At 32.7% G+C, this 19,036-nt stretch overlaps 2 protein-coding genes and 1 long non-coding RNA gene across 4 annotated transcripts; all 3 read left to right on the forward strand.

The window, feature by feature from the left end:
- Positions 1-666: 666 nt before the first annotated feature.
- Positions 667-2,807, forward strand: LOC133783489 (ubiquitin-conjugating enzyme E2-17 kDa-like). The gene is made up of 5 exons (XM_062223128.1): positions 667-834; positions 1,224-1,334; positions 1,582-1,709; positions 2,241-2,345; positions 2,438-2,807. The coding sequence occupies exons 2-5, from the start codon at positions 1,265-1,267 to the stop codon at positions 2,582-2,584; spliced, it is 450 nt and encodes a 149-aa protein (XP_062079112.1). The 5' UTR covers positions 667-834; positions 1,224-1,264; the 3' UTR covers positions 2,585-2,807.
- Positions 2,808-5,108: 2,301 nt separating this feature from the next.
- LOC133783490 (uncharacterized) lies at positions 5,109-7,366 on the forward strand. The gene is made up of 3 exons (XR_009870901.1): positions 5,109-5,372; positions 5,887-6,952; positions 7,024-7,366. It is a non-coding gene; the product is annotated as an uncharacterized LOC133783490 (long non-coding RNA).
- A 5,125-nt stretch (positions 7,367-12,491) lies between these two features.
- LOC133783491 (phosphatidylinositol/phosphatidylcholine transfer protein SFH13-like) lies at positions 12,492-17,545 on the forward strand. 2 transcript variants are annotated; one of them, XM_062223130.1, is made up of 16 exons: positions 12,492-12,730; positions 13,005-13,140; positions 13,608-13,718; positions 13,908-14,211; positions 14,321-14,420; positions 14,674-14,940; positions 15,128-15,205; positions 15,280-15,384; positions 15,510-15,559; positions 15,640-15,739; positions 15,835-15,933; positions 16,018-16,131; positions 16,234-16,399; positions 16,554-16,945; positions 17,041-17,115; positions 17,215-17,545. In XM_062223130.1, exons 3-16 carry the CDS (start codon positions 13,703-13,705, stop codon positions 17,233-17,235), a joined length of 1,887 nt encoding a protein of 628 aa, XP_062079114.1. In that variant the 5' UTR covers positions 12,492-12,730; positions 13,005-13,140; positions 13,608-13,702; the 3' UTR covers positions 17,236-17,545. The 2 variants fall into 2 exon arrangements, with proteins under 2 accessions (XP_062079114.1, XP_062079115.1); XM_062223131.1 differs by lacking the exon at positions 13,005-13,140.
- Positions 17,546-19,036: the final 1,491 nt, after the last annotated feature.

Raw genomic sequence — 19,036 nt, forward strand, 5'->3', positions numbered from 1 at the left:
CTCTCATTTCGGCACAATAATTTTTCAAAAATTTGCCAAAAATGTGTTATATGATTACAATCAACAACATCATTAAAAAACGTGTTTATACGTTTTTAGACCATGTGTTTTGCCTTATTACCTGTGTTGAACCCTATGTTTTGACAAATTATTTTTTGGACCCTGTGTTTTATAAAATAGTTCAAATAGACCCTGCATTTTGTAAAATTGTTCAAATATGCTCCTAAACCTGATTTTGATGAACAAAAAATTAAATATAACAACACAGTTCTTAGACAGAACGACTGTATTTTTGTTATGAGTTATTAGTTTATTAATTATTTTTTGTTTTAGTTCAAAATTTTTTAATCAAAATCGGGTGTAGGGGTCTATTTGAATTATTTTAGAAAATACAGAATCTAAAAAGTAATTTATCAAAACACAGAATCCAAACAAACAATGAACAAAAACACAACAAAAAATTAAAATTTTAACTAATTTACTTACCTAAAACAAAATCGTACCAAATCAATACCATAAAAGCACATAGCTTAGTCTATACTCTACTCTACCTAAAAATATATATTTTTCTTGTAAAAATATCTTATTTTTCTTTAACTATTAAGAAAAATGAAAAGAAAAGAAAAAGAAAAAGAAAAAGGCTTTGGCATCTGCGTGGGCTTTCGTTACACCGCCACCTGAGAGAGAGATAGACTATATATATATATATGTATATATATATATAAATGTATAAGTATCTAGAAAAATCACTGGGCTTCATCTCCTTGGAACGCTTTGGCTTCTTTTTCTTTCTCTTCTTCTTCATCACTCAAACCCTACCCAATTCCAATTCAGGTTTCTCTCTCACTCTCTCATAAAAAAAAAACCTTATTTATCTGATCATCTGATTCTTCGTTTGATTGGTTTGAGTGCTTCAGCCTGGTTGTGTCAGAATCTTTTTCCCGTATTTATATCTTATTATATTATGATCATCTTAATCATATATTTATATAAATATATATATATAGGGATTCGTTCTTTACTTTATATATTTTTCTTGAATATGATGATGACGATGATGATGATACGATCGTTGTTTTATTTAAATATTACTACTTTTTGGTCTTTTCTTACTATTAATTTATTGGAAAAACAATACCTTTATTTCGTTTAAATTTTGAAATTTGTGATTAATTAATATCTTTTTGGTCCATAACAAGAACATTCTTATTGTGTTTCTGCAGCTTAGAATTGTTAGGTAAGAGAAAGTCTCTGTCTTTTTAAGATGGCTTCAAAAAGGATCAACAAGGAGTTGAAGGACCTCCAGAAAGACCCTCCTGCTTCTTGCAGTGCTGGTATTCTTTTACTTTTTGACTTGTGATGATTGAAGAAACATTTTACAAACTATGTATTTGTTGTTTGCATGCATTTATGTGTGTGTGTATCTAATTGGGAACAAGGGTTCATTTTGTCTTGTTTGCTTGGGATTGTTTGTGCCAAGCCAATTGACTACATTTAACTTGAGATTCATTAAGGAGAATGCAATTATTCATATTCTAATTGGCAATTGCTAGTAGTAACTAAAGGGCTAATCTTTAACAGGTCCTGTGGCTGATGATATGTTTCATTGGCAAGCTACTATCATGGGCCCTGCTGATAGTCCCTTTGCTGGGGGTGTTTTTCTCGTATCTATTCACTTCCCACCTGATTATCCATTCAAACCACCAAAGGTATACATACAATCACATTTTGTCTCTGTAATTATTACTATTGTTGTTGTTTTTATATTTATAGCAACTACTCAGTGATTAATATTCATGTTATCTTATACCCTGTTGTAGAAATCCATGGCTAGTAGTAGTATTGATAATGTTATGCCAGAATAATTACTTATGGAGATGTTTGGAAAGTAGGATTTGATCAATTTTGTCAAGTGATTTTGTTATGAAATTAGTGGAATATTGAAAGATTAGTCCAACAATCTAAGTAATTCTTTGGGATATTTAAATCCCATTGGAAAACTTGGAGTGATTTTAATCACTCAAATCCTCCATCCTCATATGGTAAGAAAACAATTTACAACTTTGTATTCAACTTGTTTTTTCTTAACTGTATACAATTACATGGGATAGCATATTAGCATGGTTATTAGTTATACTCGAAGTTTGTATTGGAAATTCTCTGGTTTTATGCAACACAGATTTTCTTGTTTGTGGTTTTCTTTCAACAACTGCTTATTCTCCTGTGTTGTGGTTGGACAGGTTTCCTTCAAGACAAAAGTTTTCCATCCGAACATCAATAGCAATGGCAGTATATGTCTCGACATTCTGAAAGAGCAGTGGAGCCCTGCTCTAACCGTATCCAAAGTAAGATAGGTTCTTTGTTCTTGGTGGTTTTGTTTCTCTTTAGTTTCAATGGTGTGAAAAGCTTGTTAAATTGAATATGTTGGGGGTGGCAGGTTCTTCTGTCGATATGCTCGCTGCTGACTGATCCAAACCCAGACGATCCTCTGGTACCGGAGGTCGCTCACATGTACAAGTCGGACAGAGCTAAGTATGAATCTACTGCTCGATCCTGGACTCAGAAATATGCAATGGGGGGTTGAGAGGGTTATGGTTTATTCTGCCAATGGTTACTGGTGTCCTAGACCTGTTTTGGTAGAATTAATAGTAGTAGTAAATAAATAGAGGTTTGTTTGAGTAACTTTCTTGGTCTGTTACTATGCTTTGTGTGTCACTCTCTTGAGTCTTGACACACCACACCAGCCATTCTTGACATTATTATTTTGAATAGTTGATAATAGTAGCATTGCTGTTGAATTTTATCAATTCATTATTGATTTTTTTTTTTTTTAATTATTTGGGTATGTTTCATTCCTACTATTGGTATTGGTTTTCCGAGTGATCATGCCATCATAGAAGTATCTGATTCATTGGGACAGTTTGGGCCTGCCTGGGCTGCTGAGGCCCATTTCACTAGTTGAAAGTGACAATACCACTAGTAGTCTCCTATCCCATATGCAAAAATGCAACTTACTTTGGGTCTTGTTAGTTTATTTATAATCACTTTTGTTTTGTTAATGATAAATAATATAAGCATGTTATTATCGATGGCATGGCACATTAGACATTAAAGTGTGTTTTGGTTTGGACAAGAAGAAGAAGATGGTGATCATGAAAAAAGTGGGTTTGATATGATATGAGCTTTGAACATAACTTTGAATATTATAACATGTGAAATAAGTAGACTTTACTTTTGGCAGAGACAAGTAAAGTGAGCCAAGTGTGTTATGGTTGTATAGAATAGACATGGATGTGTAAAGATTTTAGAATACCTAACTAATAATATTATGTTTTAGGAGGATTCTCCGGTGCACCCAAAAAGGGGCACACACCAGTGTGTTTTTGCATCGGAAAGTATTTACGGTAATTTTTTTTTTTTTTGATCGTGTACACTTTTTAGAGTATTTTATAAATTTTCAAAAAATTCTAAATAATTTATAGTGCTAAAAATAATGTCTTTACATTTACTTTTTCCGCGCACTAAAAAACAATCAAAACAATCACGCTTGTACATTGTTTGGAATTTCTACCTTTTTTGGCATGTAGGGGATAACTACCAATGTTTTGTATAATAGAGCAGTATTACAAAACCATGGGAGATGTTGGAAATCATGAATTTGACTTGAACCTAATAATTATTAAAAAATGATAATCGACCAATTCTAGATCTAGTACTTCCACCAATTCTAGATTTAGGGGTAGGGGTAGCTGAATATTGTATTATGGTTTTTTGTGTCAGAGAAACAGAGAGGGGAATCACTGGGGTATTTTTCTTTGTCCTTCCTTTGGTAATACCAGTTCTCTAAACGTATGTATGTATGTATATGTTGTTGTAGCTTTTAGTCTGATTTCATTTGTCTTCTGACTTTATCTGCGTTTATAGGAAAAATACATACACAAATGGACTCAACAAAAGTCACAAAAGTGAAATGAGAATTGAGTAGTAGTCATATTAATGCACATATATCCAAATTCTAAGCTCTTGTTTTGCCTTTTTGTGTTTGAATATTTCCTTTCCATAACACCCTATAACTAAAACAAGAGTAATTTAAATCGTTCAATTAAAATTTTTACTTAGTTTAATAGTTAAAAACTTCTCACGATTTTAGGAGTGGTTACAAGATATCTTATGTGAATTTAAAATATTAAATTATGCATAAATATATTCTAAATTTATCTATTTCAAAATAAATAAATCAAAAGAAAACTAAATATCTAATTAGTTCCTTAAAAAGTGAACATCATTTAAATCTTGATATTTATTCTAATATTTTTGAGCTAACCCATGTACATAGGATCCCTTCGAGCTGAAGTTCAATCTAACCCTTGTACATAAGATCTCTTCGTGTTGAAGTAGTAGAATCTTCTTGAGCCCTTCTATAGTTTTATTCATTATCCAATTAGACAAATTAAACACGTTATGAGAGTTTGAGTAATATTTTCTTTTCCTAGTTTACTCTGATTAGGGGTGAGTATCTAAACCGACAATCCGCGGCGACCGACCGCACCACACCGCACCGTATACTTACAAATATGTTAAAAAAAATTAAATTTTACATATATACTATTTTTTAGTAACCCAATCTAAAACTAGGAACCCACTTAAATTAGCAGTCCACTTAAATTAGGGTATAACATTATTCTCTAACACATCATACACGATAACAACTCATTCATCTCTCATCTCATTTGCGCCTCCTTCCTATCACCTCTCTATCTCACACATATTTTTTAACACACTTACACTGTGGAAAACCACCCTAACCACACCGCAAAAAATGGTTTGGTTTGGTCGGTTTGGTGCAACGAAATCACACCGCACGGTGTGTTCTAGCTACTACACTGCACTTGTGACGTGTATTAAAAAGTGTTCAAACCGCTCAAACCACACCGTGCACACCCCTAACGCTGATATTATTTTTCAGTTAATTTTATTTACCTCTAAGATCAAATATAACACTTGCCCCTTCAAAAGTATACTGTACCCGTATTCTTTCGAGAATGTGTCCACCTACCACTCTCGAGTATAGTATAAATCTCATTTTGTTATCGAGCATTTGGTTGGTACTTGACCACTTGTCATTATAAAAGTTGTCGTTTTTTTAAAAATACCGTCGTTTGTTAAATTTTTTGTTGCTTCGAGATATCATTGTCGTTTTTCAAAATAATTGTGTCGTTTTACGAGAAAATCGTCAAAATTCATTTTGGGTTAGTTTCGACGGAAGCTTATTGTAGACGATCTGTTTGCCGCCTCACTCACTCAAACATCGCCGCTTTCCCTCGCACACAGACACCGCCGGAGACGCCCTCGGACGAACGATTCCCCCTCAGGTGTAGTCGTATCATCCGATTCTCATTTTTATCTTCATTAGTTTGAAAATAAATTTGTGTTCATTCCTTGTATTGGGCTTGATTTTGATATATATGATCTGATTCTGATTTTTGTGGTAATTAGTTTCAAAATAAATCTTTGCTTTTCTGTAAATAGATTGTGAATCTGTGCCTTTATGATTGATTAAGTAGCTTTTTAAGAAAATATGATCAGTTCGAACAAGAACCAAAAAAAAAAAACTAAAAATTATGGAAGTAATTGAAGAGAAAGGCATGAGCTAATGTATGTTTTAATTTGGAGATGAATCAAAGAATCACAACACTTCGATAATTCTTATCACAAACCTGAGTGTTTTCTTTTAACCTCAGTTTGATTCATCGAATACTTTGATATTGCTGTAAATTTTCAAAATTGTGACTGTTGCCTTTGTTGCTTGTGCCATTAGATGTGATGATTAAGAATATGGGTTGTTCTATGTTTTGCAAAGGGGTTCTAAAGTTTGCTTCTTTTTAGGTCAATATGAAGACAGTGTCAGGGAATGTGGTCTCTTCAAAGCCAATATCTCTATCAAAAGCTACTTCAATTCTCTCCACATTCGTCTCTACTAACACCGGCGCTTCCCAAGCTATTGCTGCATATCTTCGACGCTCCTTGGCGTCATTCAAGGAGCTTAAGCAGCTTCATAAGGACCTCAAGACCAAAAAATCAGAACGCAAGCGGAAGAGGCGTGGAGCTGCTGATGCTGAGGGAGAGGCAAATGTTGGAGAAAGTGCAGCTCTAGTTTTAGACCCAACTCAAGAAGAAGTGTGCCATGAGTCGGAGCCTAAGCGTAAAAAACAACGCAGATGAGTTCATTGTTTGATAGTTCTTCTTTTAAGGATTCCCAATGTTATGAATTTATATGAAAAGCAGTAGGAATTTATGGCTAGATTTTGGATTTCTGATAAGTAGATTAACCCTCTTTTTTGTTTCTTTTTATAGTCAATGTCTAAGCCTCAATTTTGTTTAGGTTGTTACCATTTTATGTTGGGTTAGAGATTGAGTTTTACTTGCTAAGGTTGTATCTTTATTACCATGTTTATTGTTCAGATTCAGAGGTCGTCTATATTACTTTGACTTATGGTAATTTTGAGTTTAATGCCTTGAATCGAAATAACACAAGTAAAATATCAAACAAAGCTCTGCATAGTGCATGCCAATCATTGATTGAATGACAAAGCTTTTTTTTTTTTTTTTGCTGTTCATACAAAAATCTCACATTTTGTGGCCCCCTTGTATTCATTAGATTCTAATTACTGCTATATGTCTTTAAAAAACATTAAAAAAGAGGTTTTTTTTTACATAATCCAAAATCTCAGTTTACAGAAACAGAAGCTTAAATTAATGAAAGGTAGAAGATTTGACAAGAAAGAATATTTGGAAATTTATATTGCACACCAGATGGTTGATATTTCCCAGCTTGGAGGCTCCTTCCTTATAGTAAATAGAATCCAAGACAATCAGAGAGAGAGAGAGAGAGAGCAGTATATGTCTTGACATTCGGAAAGTGCAATGGAGCCCTGCTCTTACCGTGTCCAAGGTAAGATAGATTGTTTGTTCTTGGTAGTTTTCTCTTTAGTTTTAATGGTGCTAATGCTTATTCGGTGGCAGGTCCTTCTGTCGATTTGCTCGCTGCTGACGGATCCAAACCCAGACGATCCTCTGGTGCCGGAGACCGCTCACATGTACAAGTCGGACAGAGCTAAGTATGAATCTACTGCTCGATCCTGGACTCAGAAATATGCAATGGGGGGTTGTGAGGGTTATGGTTTATTCTGCTGATAGTTACTGGAATCCTAGACCTATAAGTAACTTTTTTGGTCTGTTATTATGCTTTGTGTGTCATTCTCTTGAGTCTTGACACACAACAGCACCCCCTTGTTCACATTATTTTTTTGAATAGTTGATTCATAATAGTAGTATTACTATTAAATTTCATCAATTCATTATTGAACTTTCTTGTGTTCTTAGGTTAGTTTGCCGAGTGAGTGATCATGCTAGCATATAAGTATCTGATTCATTAGACAGTTTGGGCCTGCCTGGGCTAAGGCCCATTTCACTAGTTGAAAGAAGCATAGTTTTATATATATATATAAGAAGAAGCCAAGGCACTGTGGTTGTGACTGTATATTGATAGTGACAATACCATCAGCCAATCCAAGCCAAGCCCTCCTATGTGCAATTTGCTTACTTTTGGTCTTGTTATTTTATTTGTTACACTTTTGTTTTGTTAATGATAAAATGAGCATATAGATGTAGATGTAGATGTAGGTGTAGTGACACTAGTGTAGTGCTACTATTAGGTATGTTATTATATAATGGCATGACACATTAGAGTGTTTTTGTTTGGAGAGGAAGAAGAAGAAGAAGAAGTGATCATGAAAAAGTGGGTTTTGATTTGAGCTTTTGAACTTTGAATGTTACAGCATGTGAAATAAGTAACTTTACTTTTGGCAGAGAAGCGTGTAAACTAAAGATTATAGAATATTTTTAACTAATACTATTATAAAACCAAGGGAGATGTTGGAAATCATCATGATTTTGACCTGACCCCAATATTTATTAAAAAATGATATAGATAATCAACCAATTCTAGTTTTAGCAATGTCACAAATCACAAAATGCATGGTTTAGGGTCAAAGAGTAGGGACTAGGGAACATAGATATAATACATATATATATATTTATAGTTTTTTGTGTCAGAGAGAGAGACAGAGGGGAATCACGGGGGTATTTGTCGTTGGTAATACCACTGCTCTAAGCATGTAATCTATAATTGTAGCTTTTACTTTTAGTCTGATTTGTGTAATTTCTTTCAATTAAGAGAATGAGAATGAGAATTTGGTTGTGTTCTGATCTGATCTGACTTGACTTCATCTGAGTTTGTAGGAAAAGAAAAATACATAGAGAAATGGACAGAGCTAAAGTCAAGTCACAAAAGGAATTGAGAATTTAGTTTGGTATTATTATTGAGTACTGAGTATTGATATTAATGCATGTGTATATAACTATATAACTATATATATATAATATATGCATATTGTAAGGTAAGCTGTTGTGTTGTCTTTTTGTGCTTGATTTTTACAATGCATACCATACTAATTACCAATGATCATCTGCTCCAATAGTGAATACTCCTATTCTCTTCCTCTGTGTGTGTATATATATATATATATAACTATACACCTATTATATTAGATAGAGGAGAACATCTATATAGGGAGGAGGGAGGAATGTGAAAGTAACTAGTAACTGCAGGTCTAAGGACAAGTCGTCTCTGTCTTGTATGAAAGGGACCTTTCTTTACCGACTTCTTCCTCCTCCTCGAGACTCCCAAATCCAAAACCCATTTCCCATTTCTCATTCCCCATTTCCCTATTATCTCACCCTTTCCTTTTTTTTTTCTTCATATTTTCATATATAAATTTAGAGTAAAGATACGTGAACCTATATGCACACAAATATTACACACAGTGTGTCACTGCTTTTTAAAACAGTGGGTGTGATTGGTTAAGCTAAACTGCCACATCACTGCGTGTAATGTTTGAGTGTATATTTTTTGTGCTTATATCATTACTCAAAAATTTATAGAGAATAATGATATCTGGACTAAATTATTATGCACCAAAATATTACACCAACGGATGTGACACTGATTTTTAAATAGTGAGTCTCGTTTGAAAATAAATTTGATTAGTTCAATGAAACTGTCACGTTAGTTGGTATAATATTTTGGTGCACATATCACTACTCATATGTAAATACAAGTTATCTCCTCGTGCATGCACTACTTGCCACCTTATTTCCTAACCTAGGAGCTACCTCCCTTCTTTTATCTCACCACATACTTTGGGTTTTCACCTTGTGGTGAATTCGGTGACTCTATCAAAGTGTTTTATCTATGAAAAATATACCGAGTATTCATCTTCTTTGTGCGGGGAGATTCTGATTAGGGTTTTGTTCTAGGTTTGCTTTAGGGTTTTTGCGTTTGTGGTGAATTCGGTGACACTACCAGAGTGTCTTATTTAAGAAAAATGAACTTTCTGATATTCATTTGTGTGTCGAGATTTTGAGATTTGTATTAGCTCTTTGATATTTTCCAACTTATAACAACCAAATGAAAAAAAAGTTGTATTTAATATATTTTGAGTTTCATTTTATGTACTTAATATTTGATTGATTAATAGGGGTATTATTATGACTATAGACATTGTAAACAAAAATATATAGGGGGTTTCTTTGGTAGGACTCTTTTGTGTTTCTCAATCATTGAACAGTTTTTGGCGCGATTTTTTGTTATGACCGTGTATATTGTAGTTATTTAGAGCATCCTGCAAATTTTCAGAAAATTCTGAATAATTTACAGTGCCGAAAACAGATTATTGCATACGTGACTAATTTTTTTATGCTCGTGGAAAATAACATGTTTGAACTTAGTTTTCGGCACTGTAAATTATTCAAAATTTTCTGAAAATTTGCAGGATGCTCTAAATAACTACAATATACACGGTCATAAAAAAAAATCGCGCCGAAAACTGTTCAAAGGTTGAGAAACACAAAAAAGGCTATGGTATGGCTCTTTTTGAGACACCTATCAAAGAATTACCCAAAATATATATATAAATTACTAATTAAATAATTGATTGTGACTGAGCCAACTAGAGGGTAAAATCTGACCCAATTTTTTAAACTCAGAAGTTATTATGATAAAATAACTAAAAATACAATAAAAGAAAAGTATGGGGTGGTTTGAATAAATTATTGGTACTATTATATGTTTTATATATATAGAGTTGAGTTGACCTTTTATCTATACTCAACTCCCATGCAAAAATATTAAAACTTGATTCTTACGCTCACTTACACATATTTAGTTACGTACACATTCAAATATATATATATATATATATATATAAACTTCTACTTCATCACAATTCACAACCACATTAATTAATTATTAATTAATTAAATCACATAAATACAAAAGTAAAAATTAATAGAACAGTGACCACACAATAAATACAGCTGTCTAGCCAAAATTCTTATTGTCCCATTTTGGAATATTAGATAACTATACATGTTATATTGGCCTCTACTTCTTCTACACTTTATCTTATATATTTTTTTTCTTTTTATCTTCATAAAATTTAAAAATATATATATATATATCAATTGGGTTTGATTTGATATATATCCAATGGTTATATAGTAAGTAAATACTAAAGTTCATTTATGACATAAATATAGTTAATTGATGTGATTAAAATAATGACTTACTTGGGGGTATCATTAATTCACATCACATATCTATTTTTCTATAAATATATATATATATACACTTTTATTTCTTTCTTTTAGGTTTCAAAATTGATCTCCTACCACACACATTATTCTTATTCAGCCAAATTTCCTCCTTATCCTTCCTTTCCTATAATATAATCTTTTTTTGTTTATTTTTGTAAGTTGATAAATTGGGTAATAAATAATAAAAACAGTAAATGTGTGAATATATATATGGAGAGAGAGTAGTTGTATGTAATGTGGTGGAGAATATGTATTAAATAAATGTATGTGTTACATTAATAATAAGTGGTTGGATGCTCATTGCCAAACCACAAAATCCTTGTGATATCTAACTCATATTAATCTTTGACATATTATAAATATATATATATATTATGTGACTTTTTTTTTGGCAAAATCATATATATTTTTAATATTATTTTGTAATATAGTATTTTTATTTTAGATGAGTATCAAATTTACTCGGTATCTTATTTATCTAAAGACTATTTTGTAAAGAATTATATAAATAAATACAACTAGTAATACTAAAAAACAAAACTATTTTGATTAATTAGTCATAATATATAATTAGTAATATAGTAGAATGAGAGACTAGTGAATATAATATATAGTGTATATATATATATACATAGAGTGTAATTATGAGTTATATGGTGTGGCATTAAATTTTGGGTCACTATATCCCTATATATATACATGAACCATCCACATCCACATATCATTGTCATTTATATAACTATATCTATATATATGATATATATATACATATATATAAGAGGTGTAGGTAGTACTACTTAGTAGTAACTATGATTTGTATTTGGTTACAAACAATTCCATATAATAATAATAATAATGTGAATGAGTCAACATAATACTCATAATATATTAGTAAATAATAATATTATATAATTATAATGTTAATTAATTACAAATCTGATATTTATTCATAATCACACACCTAACTATTTTTGCTATTTGGAATTAGCTAATTAATAGTTGTTGTAACCTTCTTAATCTAACCATAATATCAGATTAAGACTAGACTCATTCTTTCAAATATTATTTTTATATATATATATATTTTATTTTATATAAATACACACATATTATTAATAGTCAATTCTCCCTATTTGTCCGTACAAATTTCCAACTTACAAGCTACATTATATATATATAGGTTATATATACAGGGGGAGACTTCGGTGCAGCCAAGACACGATTTGGACATTTAGTATATATTGTTGTCATTTAAGATATTCTGCATATTTTTTAAAAATTTCGAATAGTTTACGGTATTGAAAACAAGGTTGTTGTACTCATATCTATTTTTTGTATGCGCGTGTAAAATTCAACTGTTTGAACCCTGTTTTCGGCACCGTAAACTATTTGAAATTTTTTAAAAATTTACAGAATGTCTTAAATGACAACAATATACACTGCCACGACAAAAATTAAATTTTTTTTATCTAAATCTTACTCTATATATATTAATTTTAATATTAATACTAATTTTATATATATATATGTATAAGAGATTTCATATGATGACACCTATGACTATCTATGAAAATTCTCATTTTATATAAAATAAAAATAATTAAAAGATTGAGACACTCGAACCTTCATTCATAATAAATATCTAAATAAATTACCAAAACTATTTATTATTATTTATTTTTATTTTTTTATATATTATATATTAACATATATAGAGAGAGAAAGTGAAGAAGAAAAAAAAAAAAAAAAAGCAGAGCCACTGAGGCACACACCAATATATTTATATATATATACATTGTATCTATAGGTGTATATATGCATAGATAGATACAACAAAAGGCATATTATATAATACGATACACACCAAAAGCAGATCTTCGTCGTCTCAGAGGAGCTGCTGCTTTGCTTTCTTCGAGGTAATTCGTCCAGACTCCATTTTGATTCTCATCTCCAATCCATGGTGCTTTTTCCGATCAACTTCTCCCTCTAGGGTTTCGCTTCTCTATCCCCGAAGGTATTTTCATATTCGTTCATCTCCCAAAGCTTTCTGCTTTACGTTTTTTTTTTCAATTATTGAATGCGAGATCGGACCACTGCTTTTACTCCATTGTTTTTTTTTGGCTTAAATGCATTTTTACATATCGTAACGTTACCAATACGAATTCAATAATCATTTATTGAATTTACTCTTCTTCTTCTAACGCTTTCGTTCTCTCTTCTTTTTTGTCTCTTTAATGTTCGCATTTTTTGTTTTTGTTTTTCGTTTATGGGTCTTTGGTTCTTTTCAGCTCAATTGGCTGCCTCCAACCCATTTAGTCGAATTACTCTGTTTTTAATATATCATTTTGGAGAAGAGGAAAATACCCAGATTAGAGAAACCGACAAAAGGTGGCAATTTGGATTGTGGAGTACCATTGTTTTTGGGTAAGGAGAAAAATGTGCTTCTTTAGATTTTGAGATTTTAGCTTCACCAGATCCATTTTTGTTTTTTGTTTTTCTAATCATTAAGTTTATATGTGTGTGTTATGTATATTCACCCTTGAAAAAGTCTCCATCTTCTGAGTGGTACAGCTATCAAATTATGAGAAACTTACTCCTCTATCTGATTCCAGCTCTCTCACTTCATTCAATAGCATAGAAAAATGGGATTTTTATATTATTGTTTGATTAATTTTACTCTTTTCTCTTTGGGGTTGGGACTTGGAACTTGCATACAGTTGGGAGTAGCTCACTGAAATTTTAGTCAACAGCTCAATAGATCATCCTCATCCTTCTATAGACTACCATTTCAAATACTATGAATATGCATTTTAATATTTTTCAGTACTCGTGTCTTAGTTTGGGGTCTTAATCTTGTGGTCCGCTTCTATGCTTGTTCTGTTCTTTGACAGCATATGGAGACATGTACGTGAAAGAATCTTCTTCTGTCAATTTGTTTTTTCCCTTGGAAGACTAGTCAACTGGTTCAAAGACTTGTCTTTTCAAGATGTATTCAATGCCAGGTATGCTTACTTAATTGAAAGCCTTTGGTGCTTGGTTTATTGGAAGCTAGCTTATCATTGTATGCTAAATATAATTTTGAAAGTAATGTACTAGCTAAGGAGTATTTTTATTCAGAAGAAGAAGAAGTATACGAAAAATTGATCCTTATACATATGATATTTTACTCCTACTTTATTTTGTTCTTGAAGGCCTAGAAGGAATGAGTACTCATGAAGAAATTAGAGATAGAAGATCAGATTTTGAAAATTCTGAAGATGAGAGGAGGCGTTCGAAAATCGGTAACCTCAAGAAGAAAGCGATAAATGCTTCTAATAAATTCACTCATTCACTTAAAAAAAGAGGGAAAAGAAAAATTGACTACAGGGTTCCCTCAGTGTCAATAGAAGATGTACGAGATGAAAAAGAGGAAAGTGCTGTACAAGATTTTCGCCGAAGACTCGTTGACAGGGATTTGTTACCGCCTAGGCACGATGACTACTATACTTTGTTGAGGTTGGTAGTCAAATTTTCACACTACACTCCGACAATTTCTTGTTTCTTTTTTCTCAATTTATTGTCTATTTGCTGTTGTGATTGCTCATGCTCACCTCTTACTTAGCAGATTTTTGAAAGCTCGGGATTTTAACATTGAAAAGACTATCCAAATGTGGGAAGAAATGCTTAACTGGAGAAAAGAGTATGGAACAGACACTATTTTGGAGGTAAGATGTCACATTTACCGCTCTGTTAATGCATGCTTGAGAGTATCAGTGTAGCTGAAAAGGCTATATGTATTTATTTTAACCACACTATTCTTTGCTTGGTGATAAACGGATTTCGGATTGAAGATATTTCTGTGATTTTGCCACTTTAGAAGCATTTATATTATGCTTGTTTTCTCATGAAAGCTTAGTGAATAGCAGTTAGACATGAACATTATTTCTGACAGCATTTTTGGTATTGATCAATACAAAGGATTTTGAATTTGAAGAGCTTGAAGAAGTGTTGCAGTATTATCCTCAAGGGTACCATGGGGTTGATAAAGAAGGCAGACCAGTGTACATTGAAAGGTTGGGTAAAGCTCATCCTAGTAAACTCATGCGTATAACCACAATCGAACGATACTTAAAGTACCATGTCCAAGAGTTCGAGAAAGCAATACAGGAGAAATTCCCTGCTTGTTCAATCGCAGCCAAGAGACAAATCTGTTCAACCACCACAATATTGGATGTGAATGGCTTAGTAAGTGGCCTTTCATCGTGTATGTTTTTATTAGTTGAATATAGTTCAAATTACCTTAAAGGTTTGTAATTTAGCAATTTTCTGTGACCCTTTGTGTTATATTCAGTTTATGGTTTGGTAGTAAGTAGGTCTAGTAAAAAAAATTGTATATGTGCATAACTGGCAATTGATTTTCCTTGAAATCCAGGGAGTAAAGAACTTCACTCGAACTGCTGCAAATCTTCTGGCTGCCATGACAAAGATAGACAATAGCTATTATCCTGAGGTATCTGACCCGTTTCGGTAATATTTTATTTCTGCTGCTAAATCAGTGTATAATTATTTATGTAATGATTTCAGACACTACATCGAATGTACATTGTCAATGCTGGTCCTGGCTTTAAGAAAATGCTTTGGCCTGCTGCACAGAAATTTCTCGATGCTAAGACGATTGGAAAGATACAGGTTAACAATCTCTTTTATGCTCCAGTTTCTTGTCCTCTGCAACCTTTTGAGTGTGTTTTTTTTTCTTTTCATTTTGATAGTTACTTTGAGTACTGCTGTGTTAAAAGCCCATTTTATTTTGGCAGGTTCTGGAACCCAAATCCTTGTGCAAACTTTTTGAAGTCATTGACTCAAGGTATGTGTCTAATTTATTCTGTGTAATGTTGATTGGTTTGATTGTACTGACCATTTAATCTACTTCCATACTTTCCTCAGTGAATTGCCTGACTTCCTGGGTGGATCATGTACATGTTCTACTGAGGGAGGTTGTCTTAGGTCCAATAAAGGACCGTGGAATGATCCTGACATTATGAAGGTATGAACTCTATAACTTAAGCAGGAAAAAATCTGCTAAGCTTAAAACTTTTGTGGAACTAATATCTGAGATTAACCTAGGTCTCTCATTTGTAGCTCGTACATGATGCTGAGGCAACTTTTGTGCGGCAAATCACCAGAGTGTCACATGATCAACTGAAATTTGACTCTTATGTACAGATACGCCCAATGAAGGTAAGTTCCATTTTTGCTATTTACATAATGTTAGTTTGTTATTCGCATATACATATAACTCGTACGATTTATTCTATGAAGCAGGGAAGGAGTAGTGATACTTCAAATGCAGAATCAGGGTCAGATATTGACGATCCATGTTCTCCATTGAGGCGAAGGAGTTCTGCAATTCCATGTTTGGCACCAGTACATGAAGAAGTGGGTCTTTCAGATCATATAGATAGGCTTATGGTTGTGTGTATGTTCTTCGCCTAGCTTTTGTATTAACCCATTTTAAGATTTAACTTCTGTTTCGTGCAGGTCAGGGCATCAGATTCAAATGTATACTTTAGCTGTGACGATCATTTTCCTTCAGATGAGAAAACTAATGGAAATGATGAAGAGGCAGGACGTGTCCAGGATCAATCACTAAATAACAATTGCAATAATATTAGGAATATTTATTACGAGGCACTACCTTCGGCAGGTAACTGTTCCCTGCCATTAAAATGTTATTGTGGCTACCAGCTACCACACTTCTTGGATATGTCCACTATTAGTGTTTAATCGGAGCTTCAGAACCGTAACTTTTACTTGCATTTATGTTATGAAATTAGTGTCTAATTTTCATCAATCTTCAGGTAGTTCAATTATCCATTGGTTCAATAACATCAAGGAAAAATTAGACAAAAGGGAATTCCATCGCGGGGCTAGAGTGCTGATGTCTTTCTTGTTCAGACTATTCACAATTTTCCGCAGTGAACGGTTTGAATATTGGAGAAGACAGAACAACATTCACCCCTCTAACTTGGTTGAAAACAACACAAGTATCCATTCAGAAGCTGTTGAAGCTGAAACATTAAATGAAGAAGATCGTGTCCTTCCGTGCATGGAGCGTCTTCAGAGACTAGAAAAAGTATTCACCGAACTCAGTAACAAGCCTCCTGCAATTCCTTTGGAGAAGGAAAAGATTCTCATGGAATCTATGGACAGGATTAAAAACGTCGAGATTGACCTCGAGAAGACAAAGAGGGTATGTTTTATTCGACCGAACGGTGATATATCTGATTATGCAACCCTTGATTTGGCTAACAGTTATCTGTTTTCATTGGTATCACCACATCACAGCTGGTCCATGCTACGGTGGTGAGGCAAATTGAGATTGCTGAATTTCTGGACAATCTACAAGAGTCAAGTTGTCGAGTAAGTCACTTGTTATTTAACTTCATAAGCATATGCATTTTTCTATTTGATGAGCCAAGTCTGTCTGACACTGGAAGAGGGATCTTTTTCTTAATGCAGCAAAGAAGATTGTTTTGTTGAATGAAAGCTTAGAAAAAGAGATTTGGGGTTGAAATGAGTGAGTGGAATGGTACAGTGATGATGGCACTCACAATTGTTAGATTTCTAAATTGCTAATGGGATAGATGGGGGAGGAAAGAGAAGACACTAAATATAAATAGATAATAATATTAAAAATAATTAATTTTTTTTTAGAGAGACAGAGAGAGATGAAAGAATTGCGGCATGTTGATGTTTCACTTGAGCTTCTTTGTGTTGTCTCTTGGCTATATGTAATTGTAATGTACAGCAAGCAAATCCAACAGTTGAATTGAAAGCCTCTCTTCCTTTCCTTGTGTTTTTCTTCAAAGTATTTCATATTTATAAGTAAGATTATATTTTTTTGGACCCTGTGGTTTGTCTTATTACTTGTTTGGATTCTGTGTTTTGACAAATTATTTTTTTGACCCTATGTTGGTCAATGTTTTCTCAACTAAAATTACAAATAATTTACTAAACTAACAATTCAGAACAAAAATAAAATCATTCTGCTTAAAAACTGTGTTGTTATATTCAATTTTTTTTTTGAGTTTAGAGTTATATTTTAACTATTTTACAAAACATAGGGTTCAAAAAGTAATTTGTCAACACACAGAGTCTAAACAGGTAATGAGACAAAACACAGAGTTCAAAAAGTATAAACCTTTATAAGCAACCATACTATATTATTATCATTATCATTACTTGGCAATGTTGTCAAAACTAACTAAGGTGTAGTATAGGAAATTAGGAACAGGAATAGGATGTTGTTTATTTTGGTGCGAACCACCACCAAATAATAACTATACTAAAGAACTTTATGTGGACCTGGTTTGGGTGGTGACAGCCATATTTGGCTGGAATATGATGTCAAATACATCAGCCTTTATTTTGTTTTTTCTTAGAACGTGCTCTCCAAACCCAAAACTAAAACTAAATCTACCACTGAATGTTATGTTATTAATTCAAAAAATAGTGTTATTAAGAACTTCAGCATACTAAGGGGTGCACATGGGTTGGGTTCATCTGATTCGGATTTTACAGGTTTCGGGTTGAGAAAAATGGTACCGAAACCGATCCGAAATTTTTGGGTTTTTCGGGTTTGGGTTTGGGTTTGATTCAGGTTGTGCTGGGTCATTTGTGTTTTTGGGCTGAAAAGTCAAATTTTGCAAAAATATCATTTTTTTACACTTTTTTTTTTCAAAAATACCATTTTTTTTTTGGATTTCGTGTTTGAACCCGAACCCAAGTTTTTAACAAACTTCAAATCCGAACCCGACCCGATTTTTGTCGGATTCGGGTCGGATTTAACCCGAATCCGACGGGTTTTCCCAAAAATTGGGTTTTCGAGTTGCGGGTTTTTCGGATCAAATGTTCACCCCTAACATACATTTTGGGGAAAGGGAAATATGGGTTTTTGTTACACTATAAGAGCATCTACAATGGTAGTAGCCACAGAAGTGGCATTACCATATATGTCAGATAAAATGCCAACATGGCATTAAGAAGTGATACTTTTATATATTGTGGCCAGAGAAGTAGCTTGCAGATGGCAACGTTGCCCATTCTACTTTTAAAAAATTAATAATATTTTAATACAATTTATGTACTTATGGCAACAAAAAAGATGGCTTACACTGCGGTTGCTCTAATATCATAATACCTATTTTAATGCACTAGCCACAACAAATAATAACTCAGACTTGGTAAAAAAATAGACTTTTTCTTGTTGGGTCATTGTTAACTTAATATTATTATTGTAAGAAAGCAATTTCAGATTATTAAAATCTAAAAAAGACAATTT

The sequence above is a fragment of the Humulus lupulus genome, chromosome 6 (assembly GCF_963169125.1).
Source record: "Humulus lupulus chromosome 6, drHumLupu1.1, whole genome shotgun sequence".
Lineage (NCBI taxonomy): Eukaryota > Viridiplantae > Streptophyta > Magnoliopsida > Rosales > Cannabaceae > Humulus > Humulus lupulus.

What these genes read in the sequence shown, in the direction of transcription:
- LOC133783489 (XM_062223128.1), top strand. Translation starts at nt 1,265, where the DNA reads ATGGCTTCAAAAAGGATCAACAAGGAGTTGAAGGACCTCCAGAAAGAC. An exon ending in TCCTGCTTCTTGCAGTGCTG is followed by an intron (nt 1,335 to 1,581) that starts GTATTCTTTTAC and finishes AATCTTTAACAG; the next exon opens with GTCCTGTGGCTGATGATATG. An exon ending in ATCCATTCAAACCACCAAAG is followed by an intron (nt 1,710 to 2,240) that starts GTATACATACAA and finishes GTGGTTGGACAG; the next exon opens with GTTTCCTTCAAGACAAAAGT.
- LOC133783491 (XM_062223130.1), top strand. An exon ending in GACTACTATACTTTGTTGAG is followed by an intron (nt 14,212 to 14,320) that starts GTTGGTAGTCAA and finishes CTTACTTAGCAG; the next exon opens with ATTTTTGAAAGCTCGGGATT. An exon ending in ACCTCGAGAAGACAAAGAGG is followed by an intron (nt 16,946 to 17,040) that starts GTATGTTTTATT and finishes ACCACATCACAG; the next exon opens with CTGGTCCATGCTACGGTGGT.